The sequence below is a fragment of the Diadema setosum genome, chromosome 21 (assembly GCF_964275005.1).
Source record: "Diadema setosum chromosome 21, eeDiaSeto1, whole genome shotgun sequence".
Lineage (NCBI taxonomy): Eukaryota > Metazoa > Echinodermata > Echinoidea > Diadematoida > Diadematidae > Diadema > Diadema setosum.
The window spans coordinates 3,134,199-3,148,793 of record NC_092705.1 but is presented as its reverse complement, the minus strand read 5'-3'; the positions used below and the strand labels follow the sequence as shown (position 1 = coordinate 3,148,793).

The window sequence follows — 14,595 nt, the reverse complement described above, 5'->3', positions numbered from 1 at the left end:
GTGTTTGTATACGTCGGTTAAGAATATTTGTGTATATGCCATGGTATTCGATATTATACATGTGTGTAATATCATAAACAAAATAAAAGAAAAATGAGGAAATCATCCAATGTGTTGAAATGCAGTTTTTTGTGTGTAAAGATGGATTTAAAAGTTTCAAGTATAAGTTTACCATTTTTTCCTTCTGTACAACATTAAGCATTTGAATTACATGTGTCAGTTAAGATAAGAATAACAAGCATATAAACTAAAATGGAATGCACTGGAAAAAAAAAAAAACTGGAGAAGAAAGACGAGGAGACCCAAGAAAAAAGCAAAGCGTATAAAATTAAGGGTCCTCATAATCACTACAAATAGTATTCAACAACAGTTAAACTGATCAAATATTTCTAAAACGAACTATAAAACATATTTAACAACTATAGTAAGCAAGGGGATGTGGATAAAAAAAATATTTACAAAAGGGACATGAAACAAAACAATTAGAAAGATAAGAAATAAGAAGAAAAATGAAGAAAAAAGGAACAAAAGCAGGTAAATGGTATAATTCACAAGACAACAATGAGGGGAAAATAGATAAGTTTGCTATAAGCGTGGAGACAAAAGAAAATGTGCAATTCTTTAAACAGAGATTATGCATAGAAGGGATTGTACAGTTTCGGTTGAGACCTAACTTAAATAGATTTCTAACAATTTTTGGTGAGATAATGAGAAACTTCATGAAATATGAAAGAGCATGTAATTTTAAGAGCAATTCAGTGTTTATTTGATGAAAATTGGTTTTGAAATGGCTGAGATATCAAAAAAAAGAGCAATCCTAATAAAAGATGGGACCCAGCTTTAATTACAATTGCTTTGTTTTACTTTGTTTGGGGGTGCCTCAGCCATACCAATACCGATTTTCATCAAATAAACTTTGAATGCCTCTTAGAATGGTATCCTCTGTACTATTTCATAAGTAGTTTCCTGGTATCTCGAAAAAAGTTAAAAGCCAAATTCGCATTTCCACCAAGACTAAACCATCCTTTAAAATGGTATATGGAACAATTTAAAGTACCATGATTGATAATGGCAACATAGGAGACTTTTGCAGCGAACTCTACTTTCTGTACCGAGACATTGTAATGACTGTTGACATGTACTCATCTACTTACTAACTTGCAGAGATTGGCTTTGGGCCATGTATGAAAAAAACCCTGTCATGATTATTTATAGAATAATCATTGATACGAGTTTTGCCCAATTTTATGGAGACTAGTTGTTACCAAGGAGGTGGAAGAGTCTCTTCCACCTCCCCCTGTTGTTACATTTGTTTTGTTTTCCATGCCTTCATCTTCAAACAAATCATCATTGGTCTCTGCTGGTAATGTATTGATATCTTTATATACAGATAGAAAAAGGATTTTATATGTACATGTAAATGTGGTTATATAGATATTATATGTATATATATATATATATGATACATGTATACATATATAAACATATATATATGCTTTGGTGAAGCACAATTCATCATTAATATTTCTTTTTGACTTACACATCAATAATATTAACAGCAAGTTCAGCTATAAGAAGGATAACATTAAACAGAGAATACATAACACAAGTTTCATTCACTTGGAAAGAGCAACAGCTTCAGTTTATTTTCTATTTCATATGCACAAGACGATGAAATCTGGGTAAAAAAAGTTACAGATATTTCAAGTCTAAATCGTTAGAAAAGTTCAAAGTTTCTATATAGTTAAATACGAGTTTGTAGATCAAAAGATAAATAAAAACACACACGAACAGAGACAGAGGAAAAAAAACACACTTTTTTTTTCATGTCCTGTAGTGTGGCGAGTTGATTTATCATACACTGTTAATAAAAAGACATAGACACCTTGTTCAGATAAGAAGGGATAGAGGGATAGAGAGACCACATTGTAATGTGCAACGCACTGACTCGGCCTGGCACACGACAAACTGTGACAGACAAACAAGCCGACAAACTGACATTAAAAACATCAGACAGGCAAGAAGGCTAGTCAAAACAGACAAAAAATTGCACTTTGTTGTTGTTGTTTTTTTTTAAACCTACACCATCATCTGGCAGTCGCGGCTTGTACCGAAAGGGAGGGTAGAGTCGCGTCGCTGGAACCTCACCATTCGTCCAAAGCCCCTAATGGTTTTGCCGAAAGTTGCACTAAGAGCATGCTGGCTTTTAAAGTTTTTATTGATAACAATGATTATAGTTATTCTATTGATGTCAAAAACAACATTTTGATAATTACATTTGAAATCAGAACAGAGGAGGAGAAGAAATGGAAAAATTGACGTAAAAAAGTGAAGAAAAAAGCTACCTTGAACCCTTTCGGTACAAGCCGGCAGTTACAATGTCTCTGCTAATCAGCAAAGCGCCCTCTGGTAACACATTGGTGCCATGTTATCCACATAATCATCAAAACTCGTTCTCATCATAAATCAAAATTCAAGAGAGTGAAAAAGACCAAAAAAAAAAAAAAAAAAAAGAGTACACTGTAAATTACATGCGTGTCGATATCACAAAAAACACTACATACATTCTGAGAGTATATAAATAATACCTAGATATTACAAAGTACGAAATAGTGACTTGTCGATTTCTATTGCTGATAAAGTGAATTGCTTGTGGCACAAGTTTAGTTCATAGTGTATTAGTGTGAAAGACCTTTCTACTGATAATGCTTCATCTAAAGTGCAACTCAGAAGTAGAGCTATCGAATCAAATTCCTACGTGACAGCCATTGAGAATGTGGCTTCAAGCATTTCAAGCCAGTCAACTCTGTCACGGTGATTCACACCAATACATAAAGGAGCTTTTATTTTCCCTACATTATTTCATAATAAAGCAAAAAACATACAAAACTGAAACAGTGAAGATAGAGTAGCCCATTTGTGACTGTTTTAGCAAAGATCAGATAAATGATGGGGAAAAAATTAGATGGGTTGAATATTTTTCCGTCATGACATGCTATAGAAGATAGATGTGATTTGTGCTTAACTCACTCTCATTCACTTAGGTGAACATGGAAAAAGATCAGATTTAAACAAAAAGCTGTAGGTGTGAAAAAGCCTACATCCCTTGTGGCTTTCACATAAAATGCTCATTATTGTACCACATTCTTCACTTGCTTCACCACTCAAACCAAAATGAGGGAAGAGTAGTGTGCCAGTGAAGAGAATAAGGATGCTATGTCTTGGGTAAATTGCAAGGGGGGAAAGAAACATGAGGCAATAATAGTTGCTTTTTTGTCTTCCAAATTACAGAAAACAGTACCTTCAAGTCATCTCCATATAATGGAAAAACAATACAAAAAGTTCCTTTTGTGCATGATTTCCTGGTACTCATAGAAACGTAACTGTCTGTAACTCCCTGACATTCGCTTGAGATTACTTTTGTCAAATTTTGGTCCCATCTTCTGGAAAAGTTTGAATGATGTGGTGAGATAGTCATAAAAACACTTCCTTACTATTGGAGTTTCATTTCACTTGTGTATAAAGATACTTAACAAGATCACGGCTATATTTCATTGGCTGTAAGTCGTACAAAAATAACAGAACTCTATAAATAATCTCTCTGTTCCCACATATGCATTTGAGTCCAGTTGCTAAACATTGTACTTGATTACTTGATACTATGGTGTAATTGTAACTGAGAATGTGTGTGTTATGGGCATACTTGTATCAATGAATTAAAATCTCCTCATTGCCGATCCCTCGTTCCAAGTCTTTACAGTAAGTCACACTAGGTATTTACATTTGGTTGTCCTAGCATCACATTTCAATCACCTAATAACAAGCAAATACACAAACAAACGGCTGTGCAGTACATTGATGATGAAAAAAAAAGTGTCAAAATAGGCAAACATTCTTTGGATGATTGTATAGACAGTTGTTAATAAGGCGTTTTGAGGATTGCAATATCGATAATGACACGTTCACAAACAGCTGCAACGAAGACTGACTATGTTCTCTAGTGCATGAACAGGGAGATATGCATCTGTCATTGGAGTTGGACCACTGAGCACTATAAAGGAGTGTGTGAATGTTAAAAGGGGAAGGGGAAGAGTACAAAGGGGTAATAAAAACTGGGTGGGGTCACAAAGAGGGCTGAGGGTGTAAAAATTGTCAATTGGTCACCATCAGTATTGGAAGGGGGGGGGGGGGGGGGACAAACAAACCTTGAGAATACATCACATCCTAGGCATGAAGACCTGAATATGGGAACAATTCCTTTTAGCATGTTTCTATGCAACACTGCTGATGCTGAAAAGACACTGGATTTATGTAGTACATCAGGACTTCACAAGTCCCCCTTCTCTTAAGCCCAGCATTAGAGATACAGAATGAAGCACTTTATAGATGACTTATGGAATGATTTTTTTTTCCTCAAAGGGATTATATTGGCCTTAACAAAAGCACTTTGATTATTATGCGTTTGTTTGTTAGTTTTTTTTTTTTTTTTGAAAAATTGCATTGAAGCAGGAACTGAAGCTGGATTTGCAGCTTTTGATAGGAAATTGTAAGCCAGAATTATCAAGTTTGTGTGACATCGGGGGAACAAGTAAGCCTAAGCATTGCATGAATTACCTCTACTCTAATGATAAGCATACTTGTGACTCGAATGACAACTTTTGCTGTAAGGCCAACAATATTGTCAATGACAATGTAATGCTCTTTCTCTAACGTGAAAAAGGAACAATTATCGCACTGGTCCCATGTAACCATACCTGCGTTAGTACTCTCACGCATTACTTGATCCTCAGAAAGCTTGTGAACTTTTGCTTCAACTTAATTACTCCATATGCTGTTTACAATACATGTGCATGCAATCCCCACTTTTGTCAAAAGTAACGTATCAGTGTCACATTGGGGCTGTGATATATGTGTTAGAGAAAAGGGAAATTGGCTCAGAAGATTACCAATATAGCTGATAGGTTTAGATGTAGGCTGATATGTTTAGTCAGAATAAGTAAAAAAATGTTTGTTTGCCATGCACCTTTAACACACAAATATGTATTTCATTGTCAGTGGCTCTAGTACTATATATCCTGCAAAGTGCCACTCTTCATAAATATTCCAAAAAATTGTCAAAAATTATTGGCCTCGAATACCTCATGCTAACATGTTTCATTGTCACAGGCATCAATTTCGATTACTATACATCTTACCACACAGCGTTGTTGAGCACTTCACAGCCAAAGTCTTTTTGTTCTGCTCCAACTGCATGAGCTATTTACATCATCTACCTTACAATACAAATTTCAGCACATTTACATAGCTTTTTGAAATGCACAATCAATGATGATCGCGAGTTCATCGTCTGTTACCACGTTTAAGTAGAGCAAAATGCCTCCTCTAAATTTACATTTAAAAATCAATTCAATGATTCACTTCAAAGTGTATCAATGGTGTCAACACCATAATTGACATCTTTTGAGTTACTAAACTTATGGCAAATTACATTATTTACCCTAGCCTATCAATTGATGAACTTTTTGTGAAAATGTTCTCATGCAACATTGGCAAAAGTGTTCATTCTTCACAAAGCAGTCTTTTGTTGTTCCTTGTTTTGACCACAGGAGGAGACGCATTAGCTTAAAGGTCTGCGTAGCAGAAATAATGCTATAATTACCATCAATGTTCAATCATGGGTGTCCCTGGACATGATATCACAGTATCATCGGCATCACATTACCAGCTATAGGTATTTCTCCTTCTCTAGGCTTGAGGAAAACTACAAATTTACAGTTAGCTGCCAGCAGGCACATCGGGACAGCCCTTGATCGTCAACAAACTGGCAGGATAGATGGTGACATTGGATCTGTGCAGTTTCGAGACAAGATCGCATCTCACGCACAAAGTAACATGCACAGTAACGATGCACAAACCCGCAGGCATTATATAATTTCCTTGAGGACCTGCTCTAAATCTTTTCAAAAAAGTTGCTACCTGCAATCATCCGGATGCTCTGACGAGCCTTCAATACTTTCATGACACCCAGTCTCGTCATATACCAACTTTGTTAGCTCTGCTGATCTATCATATCAAGTACTATTTATTATCTACAATCATGCTTTCTTATTGTCACTGTCATCAACAAATGTGAAATCCAAATAAATCATCTCCCTGTCCACTGCTACATATGAATACATGGTACTTTTTTTTTCTTTCTTTATTTTTGTAAGAACAAGCTTTGAGGATACCCAAGCAATACATTGGCTCTGGAACTACTTTTAAAGGAGTAAAATTCAAGAAATATTAAAAGTCAGGCTATTGTACACTATAACTGTAATATATATCTACCATTCTGAAAAAGTAGTCAAATAACCTATACATGGTAGGAGAATTATCAAATATCCTCTTCCGTTTGTTTAAAAGGACATTTATTCTCTAAAAACTTACCCAAGTTCAAGTATAAAAAATGTAAACAAAACCTACATCTGCCATTTACAAACAACTGTATATGATACTTACATGATATTTTGAAGATTCAGATATCTAAGATGTGTAGTCTTCTTTGCCTCAAAGCATGGGGCAGTACAACACTTTTTTAATTTAAGTTAATACGTCGATTAGTAGAGAATCAAAAACTCTGTACAAATGTAGATAAAAAACACACAACATGATCACATCATTTGGTAGAAAAAATGAGATTATTATCAGTTCTCAGTATAAAATGTTTAGATTGATTTCCATTGGTGTAAAAAAAAAAGTAGCATCGTGTATAATGAACATACAGTTATTCCTTACACACTAAGATGTCACAATGATTAATAGACAACAACTTTACTGGCACATCTTACAAAATAGTTATAGACAAAAGCATAGTTTATGAGTGAAGTGACTTTTTTTCATTCAGAGGGCAGGAGCATAAAATCAGGGGCAGAAAGGAGATGGGAAAGAGACACAAAGGTATCAAGAGGAAAGGGTAACAATCCAAGGAGAAGAAAAGACATGTGGAACGACATTGAGACAAGCTAAAACTGATCATGGTCAAAATGTGGGAGATAACGGGATGTTGGTATGCATAATATTTGGTTTGCTGAAACTCCTGTGAACCTAGGACAAAAGGAGAGTGCAGTTTGAGCATGATACTTGAGGTAAATTAAACATATGAGGCAGAAAAAAACCCAAACAATATGGGTATACCGGTACTTGGTAATTAGCTATCAGCAAAGGGACACAAACGTGTAGTCAGAAATCAAAATGCCAGTTTCTTGTCTGGAATTTCGAGCTTCATAATCCATCATTTACACGGTGAGGAAGTTTGAAATTTCAAAGATCCTTGTGGCAGTTGTGGGAAACAATGCAACATAAAGGGGAGAAAGGGGATTTAAAAACAAAACAAAACAAAAACTGGGGCTGCTGTAAAGATTGCAGTGAACTGAATGTCCATACTATACCACATCATGAACCAGTCCCTCATCTTCAAGACTTTCTATCATCAATGAGATTTAAAAAGGTCTTCTTAAAAGTCGCCCTGATTCGAGCGAGATCCCAGCAGAACCAAACAACATTCCAAAGCACCAAGACACTTCCATTTGGACAACTTGAATTCATTTGTATGTCAATTGGACTACAAAATGCCTCACAGACATTCCAGAAATAAATTATTGAAGGACGATGTCCTCAGAGGTCTCCCCTTCATCTTCGAATACATTCATGAGGTGCTTGTCCTACAGCATCAATGCTGTTACATTTTCTACTTAAACAATAAAGTAATGCTGATTTTACAAAAGCTGTTGGCAAATCTGAGACACATACAGACAGCTAACATAAATTTTGTACCATGATTTTCTATTTTACCAGTATACAAGTGAACATCTACAGTTTTCTCACTGTACTCATTCAAAGATATTTGTTGTACGTAAAATTGACGGTCAAGCAGAGAAGAGACAAGCAGACTTCTGCTCGGGCTTTTCAAATTTTTTACTACCGTGTGCATCACATGTAGACGTGCCCATGACAAGGCAAGACAAAAGCTGACATAAAAGATTTTGAAACATAAACACGCATAGCAGCATTGAATCGTTTCTTGGAGCGAGAGCACGCAATTGGAGTGATGGAGTAGTCTTTTCACAGCTGAGGAAGATGAAGCACAATCCGCCGAAGAAAAAAAAAATGCAGAAGTTCCAACCGAAATCTTCTCCTCAAAAATGGATATTCACAATCATCATATAAAAAACAATTGATGCACCTTGATATGATTGAAAAATAAATAGCTACACCAAGTCTTACTTTCACTTTTGTAGTAAAGACAGAATTTTGTAACATGGACACATATCCTCTTTATTCTAGTCTACAAATGAACATTCACCTACAAATAGTTCTGCATTTCAATCTACAAAATGGACTAAACATTTGCTATTTTCACATTCATCTAAAAAAAAAAAAGACAACAATGACTACCGCTGTAATACACATACTCTGTTTACAACTGAAGGACCAGCCTCCATTTCACATGTTTAAAGCTCTTTAAAAAAAAAAAAAAAAGTTTTTTCTCTATGTACAACTTCCAGCTGGTGAAAGTCCTGATCTTCTGGTAGTTTTTGTCATTTTATCCACACCCCAGAGCAAGAACAAATTCTTTGCTCTCCAAATCTGAGCAAAATATACTCTAATGTCTTTCACCCTCTGTTCCCTACCTAGCCATATTAACAAGTTACATCCATAATTCATTCCTTTTCCATAATGTGATGTTCATCGCTGGGAAGAGTCTTTCCTGCCACACACCCATACTCTAAAATTCTCCCGGTCCTGCCAAACAACGATCCACACCCTGCATCTTTTCGGACAAATGTACACTGCCCCAACAGATGTCATCGTTTGTTTCTTAGTCTCAGCATTAATCTCTCTGACATATTTGTGCTTCACAGCTCCATAAAGGAAAGGAGATTTTTTTTAAACATACATGTAGCTTTGACTTTAAACAAAAAATACAAATTCTCTCTTAAACCACAGAAAAAAAAAACTTCCTGTGGTTTTTCCCAATCAACTTCCTGATGATCATATATGGCAACACTATGAGACATGATCAGGATGAGAGTCTAATACCTGAAGACTAGTCACCTGACACCGGTCACATGATCATTTTTGTAAATACTCCTCAGCCGTGGGAAGAGAAGAGGGTGTATCTTTGTAGAAGCACATTCGTAGATAACTGAGATTAAAGTTTTTTGTTTGTTCATTCAGTTTATGAATGCATGAAGTTGTGAAAACTTGGAATGAATATTTAGTCATATACAGGCTGTATATATTAAATCAATATCCCTGCCAATCTTGATGGAGACAAAAAGTTGAAGAAACCCATTTGGACTTTGAAATATCTCAGTCCCACCTATAGGCCATTTTGATGGAATAGGAATTATTAGGGGTAGAAGTTAAATGTGTTCGAGAACATGAGTACAGATCACTGCTAACAGTGGGCTGGCGGATGTTCCAATCATTCAACGGAGCAGGGTGAGGGTTAGAGGCAAATGAGATATGCTTAGTCTCCGCCCCCCTTTGGACTTTCATCCAATCACATGACAGCACTGCCTGATGGCCCCGCCTCCAGCAAGCTGTGTTCTATCTCCCGCTTCTCCAGGTCCTTGATAGCTTGCTGAATTCGCTTGATGTGGCCAACTTTGGTTACTCCGATGTCCTGAACAAAACAAAAGAACACACACACACAAATTAAGAAACTATGACAAAACTAGGTTACATAACAGTTTCATTATTGCACATCATTCACTATCTTGGATTATCACATTTGATACCACAACAAATTTTCATCAACACACACTCGTGAACTTGCGTAGTGTCAGGTTTCTTTTTGATTTGTTTTTTGTTTGTTTTGTTTTCAAAATTGATGATTATGTGTCCTTTTCTGCTTAGGTCTATGTTTTCCTCAAACATTGACATTCTTTAAGTGCAATAAATATACATGGATGTAGTTATATTCTACTCATTCATGTATTTAATTCATGGCACTTGTCTTTACTGTAGACAACACATGTATGTATGTATGTCCGTATGTATGTATGTATGTATGTACATTTATCCATCCATCTATCTATCTATCTATCTGTCTATCTATCTTTCTACCTAAAGAGATAGATAGATGGTTAACTAATGAGGTTTCATCACACAATACCTTGAGGTCTCTCCTCTCGAGGCTGAGGAGCTCCGAGCCCCGGATGTCGTTCCGGATGAACTGGTCCTTGTACTCGCCCAGCGACAGTCCCTCCAGCCAGGTTCCCACCTCCTCCACACTCCACTGCTTCACGATGCCCTGACCTGAGGTTGAACACATGAGGAAGCCATGCATGGAAGCATGAGGAATCTTTGTGTGGATCAGAACATAACTGACGAAACTGATGTTTGACTTCTGTATCCCATACATGAAGTGAATGGGATACAGAAGTCAAACATATACATACAGTGACTGTAATACCTCATTAAAATTGTTTGTCACATCAGATGTGACCAACAGCAATTATGTTTTGTGAGAGTGTGGAAGAACGGAAAATTCTGTGACATTTTACTCTCTAGTGTTGAGATTGGAGAAGAAATTTCTGTGGTTCTGCTTGTTTGATTTTGTCAACTAATCAAAAAATAATTACTGTACAGCAAGGTATTTTTGCGGAATGAAATGTTCATGATTTGAGGCCAACGGCCTTTTCACAGCATTCAATGCAACAGTGTAGACAAGAACTTTTGCATGCATTTTAATTTTGCCAATCTTGGCTGTGCCAAAATTCGTGAAATTAAAATGCATGCGAACATTCCTCAATGAGGGGGTCTTTCACTTTACATTGTTGTTGAATGACATCCGCTTTCTATCACAAGCAAATAGAGATATGCCGCTTAGCCATGGAGAGACTTATAAAAATAAATTTGTACTTACTGCTTGACAATGCAGATGATGACTTGTATTCCTTCTTCGTGGGCTTCTTGAACCGTGACACCATCGGGAGTTTGAACTTGCCCTTGGTCCTCTTCCCGTAGGCGTCCACCGGGAGGTGGTGCTGGTGGGGCTCCTCCTCCACGTAGCTCACGGCGCCCTCTATGGTCGACACCTTGCGCAGCTCATTGTCAACTGCCTGGATGTCGTGGTTGAGCGCCTCCAGGATGTTCTCCGGCAGACGCTGTCAGGATGAAATGCGGAAACAGTGCATCAATTACCATGGAAACAGACTACACATAGAGTGTGGAACTCCTTGATATTAACATAAATGCTCATTTCTTGTTGAACACCTTTAAGTACACAGACTATCAGCATTCAAATTTCATAGCCATCTGTTTTGCTTGCAGCATGCAACAGTATAAACATGCCATCAGAATATCTAAATTTCAGTTAATCATAAAACATGAATGACACAACTTGGAGCAATGGTTGTGGATAATACTGCTGAAATTCTGTGAGGAAACAGGTTTAACAAAAGGTTTCAACTACACAATCAGCATTGAATGTCACTAGTGATTCACAAAAATTTCATGTCGCTAAAAAGGCCATCGGTCCAAAGTTTCATGCAATGGAGATTTCTGTCTTTACATTACAAGTTACAGGATTTATCGCACTTTCAGCATTCATATGGGGGAGGGAAAATGGGGACTTGAAGATTTGCTGGGTCAAAAACGTTTTTTTCTCACCAGTGCATAGGCCTTCCTGGCCATGAAGAGACTACTTTCACTGTACAGGTTCCGGGCGCTGAGGACCACCTCGTTCAGCACCTTGCGACTCATGCCCTCCGTGGAGCGCTCCGTGCTGAACAGCCTCTCCTGGCATGCTGATGTGGCCATGGCCCGGTGCAGCAGCTCTGATTGGATGGGGCTGCTGTGCTGGGCGGCGACCTTGATCCTGCATCGACCAATGAGAAGATGGCGATTAAAAGGTTTAAAGATTTGCCTGAAACATCTACCCATGTGCATGTAGAAATCTGGCAACTTGAGATTGCAAAAACTGATGTTAATGAAAAAAGACACAACACACTGCGTACATAGACCATTGTGTGTACTCAAGTACATTGTAGAACACAAGAAAAATACCAACAACACATAACCAAGAAATGCTGGTTTTGGAGATGCCAATTATTTCTTTGATATATCTAGGGGTCATAAATCTTTGAGAGTTAAACCAAGAAAATACAGAGCAAGAACTGTTCAGTGACTGTTTGTGTGGTCCAAGGAAGAGCAGTAAAACTGATATATTTGAAAGATCAACACAGGAAAAAATACATTACAGGATAATATTCATGTTCAAGGAGAAGAGTAAAAGATAGAAAGAGAAAGGGGAAGATATAGTGATAGAAAGATGAATAGATACACAGATATATAGAAAGATAGATAGATAGATAAATAAATAGACGGACAGATATATCGATAGATGGATAGATAGTTGAAGAGAGAAAATTCAATGCAAGATAAAGAATCACTGCTGGGAAGAAACTTACGTGTCAATGAGCTGTGTGGTTGTGCCACAGAAGTGCCTGACGATGTCAATCTCCTCGTCGATAAGGGGCTGTAGAGGGCGCTCCACTTTTCTCCTTTCCGTCCACAATTTCAGAGTGCTCTCAAATTGCTGGTAAGGCCAAAAAAGACAGCAAGTCGGCATGATTGTTTACTTGGAGCAATTACGATTAAAGAACAGTGATTCTTTCAACACATTCAAAATTTTCTTCATTGTTATACAGCTCACAAACTCATATCAACATTATATCATGACTATAGATACTTGGTAAAGCAATTCTCTCTTTTTATCTTTTTTGTTGTCCATAAATAAAACTCTTTATAATGATGGCAACTGCTGATACCACTAACAATGAACAAGTTTCATTTCCACAGATTCTGATTCTCATGGCAAAATAACATTGGGAGTAATATACAGAGAGATAAAATGGGATGACACAGCAAAATATATCTCTTTGTCAGATGGAAATTATAGTCCTTTCTAGTCCCATTCGAGTTTTGTTTTGTGCTGGCAAGTCTGGTTTCTGTTCCTAGACTTCAGATACAGCAAATATATTTCCATGTCTGGTGGAAAATACAGTCCTTCCTGGGTCCCATTTCATAAAACTTGTTACCAGTGACAACTGCCACATTTCTATGACAAATTTGCTCTCGGCCAGTCAAATGCAAGGATTTCAGTAGCTTGTAAGAACTATCACAACTTGTCACTGACAACAAGTTTTAAGAAACGGGGCCCTGGTCCCATTATACAAATTTGTAGTCTTGGTTCGTTTGTGGACAAAGTAATGCTTCTGTTCCTAGACCTTCTTTACCTTGTCTCTGACCAGCATCTGGGCCCTGTTCTTGTGCAGGATCTTGACCAGTCCTGGTGGCTGAACCCAGGCCTCTCCGTCCACCTGGACCGGGACCCCCTCCTCACCGAGAATCGTGATCTTCACAACCCGACACTGGAGAATCATGAGATGGACAATGGTATTAAGTAAACTACAACCTCCAATAAAAACAACAGCAACAAAAGGTCAACAGATTTGAGTTTCGATATTGAAGTCATATTCCCAGAAAGGAGATTTTAAACTGCTGTATAATGATACTATATTTAATCAGTTTGGATGTTGCCCCTCCCATTAAATCTAAAGATGTTCTACCTGATCCCTTGGAATCTGAAAAAAGCACAATGCTACTTTGTTTCATCTTTTTTATTTTTTGTTTTGTTTTTGTTTTGCAGCACTAATCCACCCCAGACTCACAGACTGGGCTAGCCCCTGATCTCTAGGCCGATGGCACTCACCTGAGCAATCCGATGATGCTGGAGAGTGATCATTCTGGACACAGCCATCTGCATCCCACCAAAGACCGCCACTACCTCCAAAATCTTGTCGTCAAATGATGGTGCTGCAAAGGTCTGGAATTCAGAACAGGAGACAATGAATGAATGCTACACCTACACAACAAGTGAAAAAAAAACAAAAACAAACTGTCAAGGACTTGTGACTACAGATCAAAATATAATGAGCTTTCTAATCTGACAAACAAGCAGTGTCTTCAGGGGTTAAAACACACAAATTTGTTAAGAGCTGTCTTGTAGAGTCCACATGGTTCACAGTCAAACATGAGATTCAAGCTCAATAATTGATATCGATTCAAAATTGAAGATTCAGCGTTTCATTCATGGGAGCATACATCCTCCTCCTCTTCCTCCCCCTCATCATTATTATCATCATCATCATCATCATCATCATCATCATCATCATCATCATCTTCATCCTCATCATCATCATCATCCACCACTATCACCAACACCACCAACTCACCTCATCCTCCTTGGTGGTTCCCCAGAAGTTGGCCCCGCCCATGTAGCTCGGAATATTGAGGACGACGATGCCCTGCAGGCTGGGCAGCGGTATGCGCTGGCCGTCACACTCCAGCTGCACCTTCTGCTCCAGGTTACGGTACGTCCTGTGCACCAGCTCCTTTCCGCCAAGCATGCCGTACCACATCATATTCTTGGTGCGACTTCTAGAGGGGGAGATTACCAAGAGAAAAGCCCGCCCACCCCATACCATCATTTTCCTTGCTCTTGGATGTAGTTTTGTAAACAACTGACACACACATTAAACA

The 14,595-nt window shown here is 37.7% G+C and overlaps 1 protein-coding gene across 1 annotated transcript in view; it reads right to left on the bottom strand.

Moving 5' to 3' along the window:
* Positions 1-9,531: 9,531 nt before the first annotated feature.
* Positions 9,532-14,595, bottom strand: part of LOC140244219 (diacylglycerol kinase delta-like) — a 94,311-nt gene continuing 89,247 nt past the window's right edge. The window contains exons 18-25 of the mRNA XM_072323855.1: positions 14,289-14,493; positions 13,766-13,879; positions 13,290-13,424; positions 12,462-12,589; positions 11,662-11,869; positions 10,916-11,156; positions 10,163-10,305; positions 9,532-9,670 (exon numbers count right to left, since the gene is read on the bottom strand). Coding sequence (XP_072179956.1) covers positions 9,548-9,670; positions 10,163-10,305; positions 10,916-11,156; positions 11,662-11,869; positions 12,462-12,589; positions 13,290-13,424; positions 13,766-13,879; positions 14,289-14,493 — 1,297 coding nt within the window. The 3' untranslated portion in view covers positions 9,532-9,547. The remainder of the gene's footprint in view (positions 9,671-10,162; positions 10,306-10,915; positions 11,157-11,661; positions 11,870-12,461; positions 12,590-13,289; positions 13,425-13,765; positions 13,880-14,288; positions 14,494-14,595) is intronic.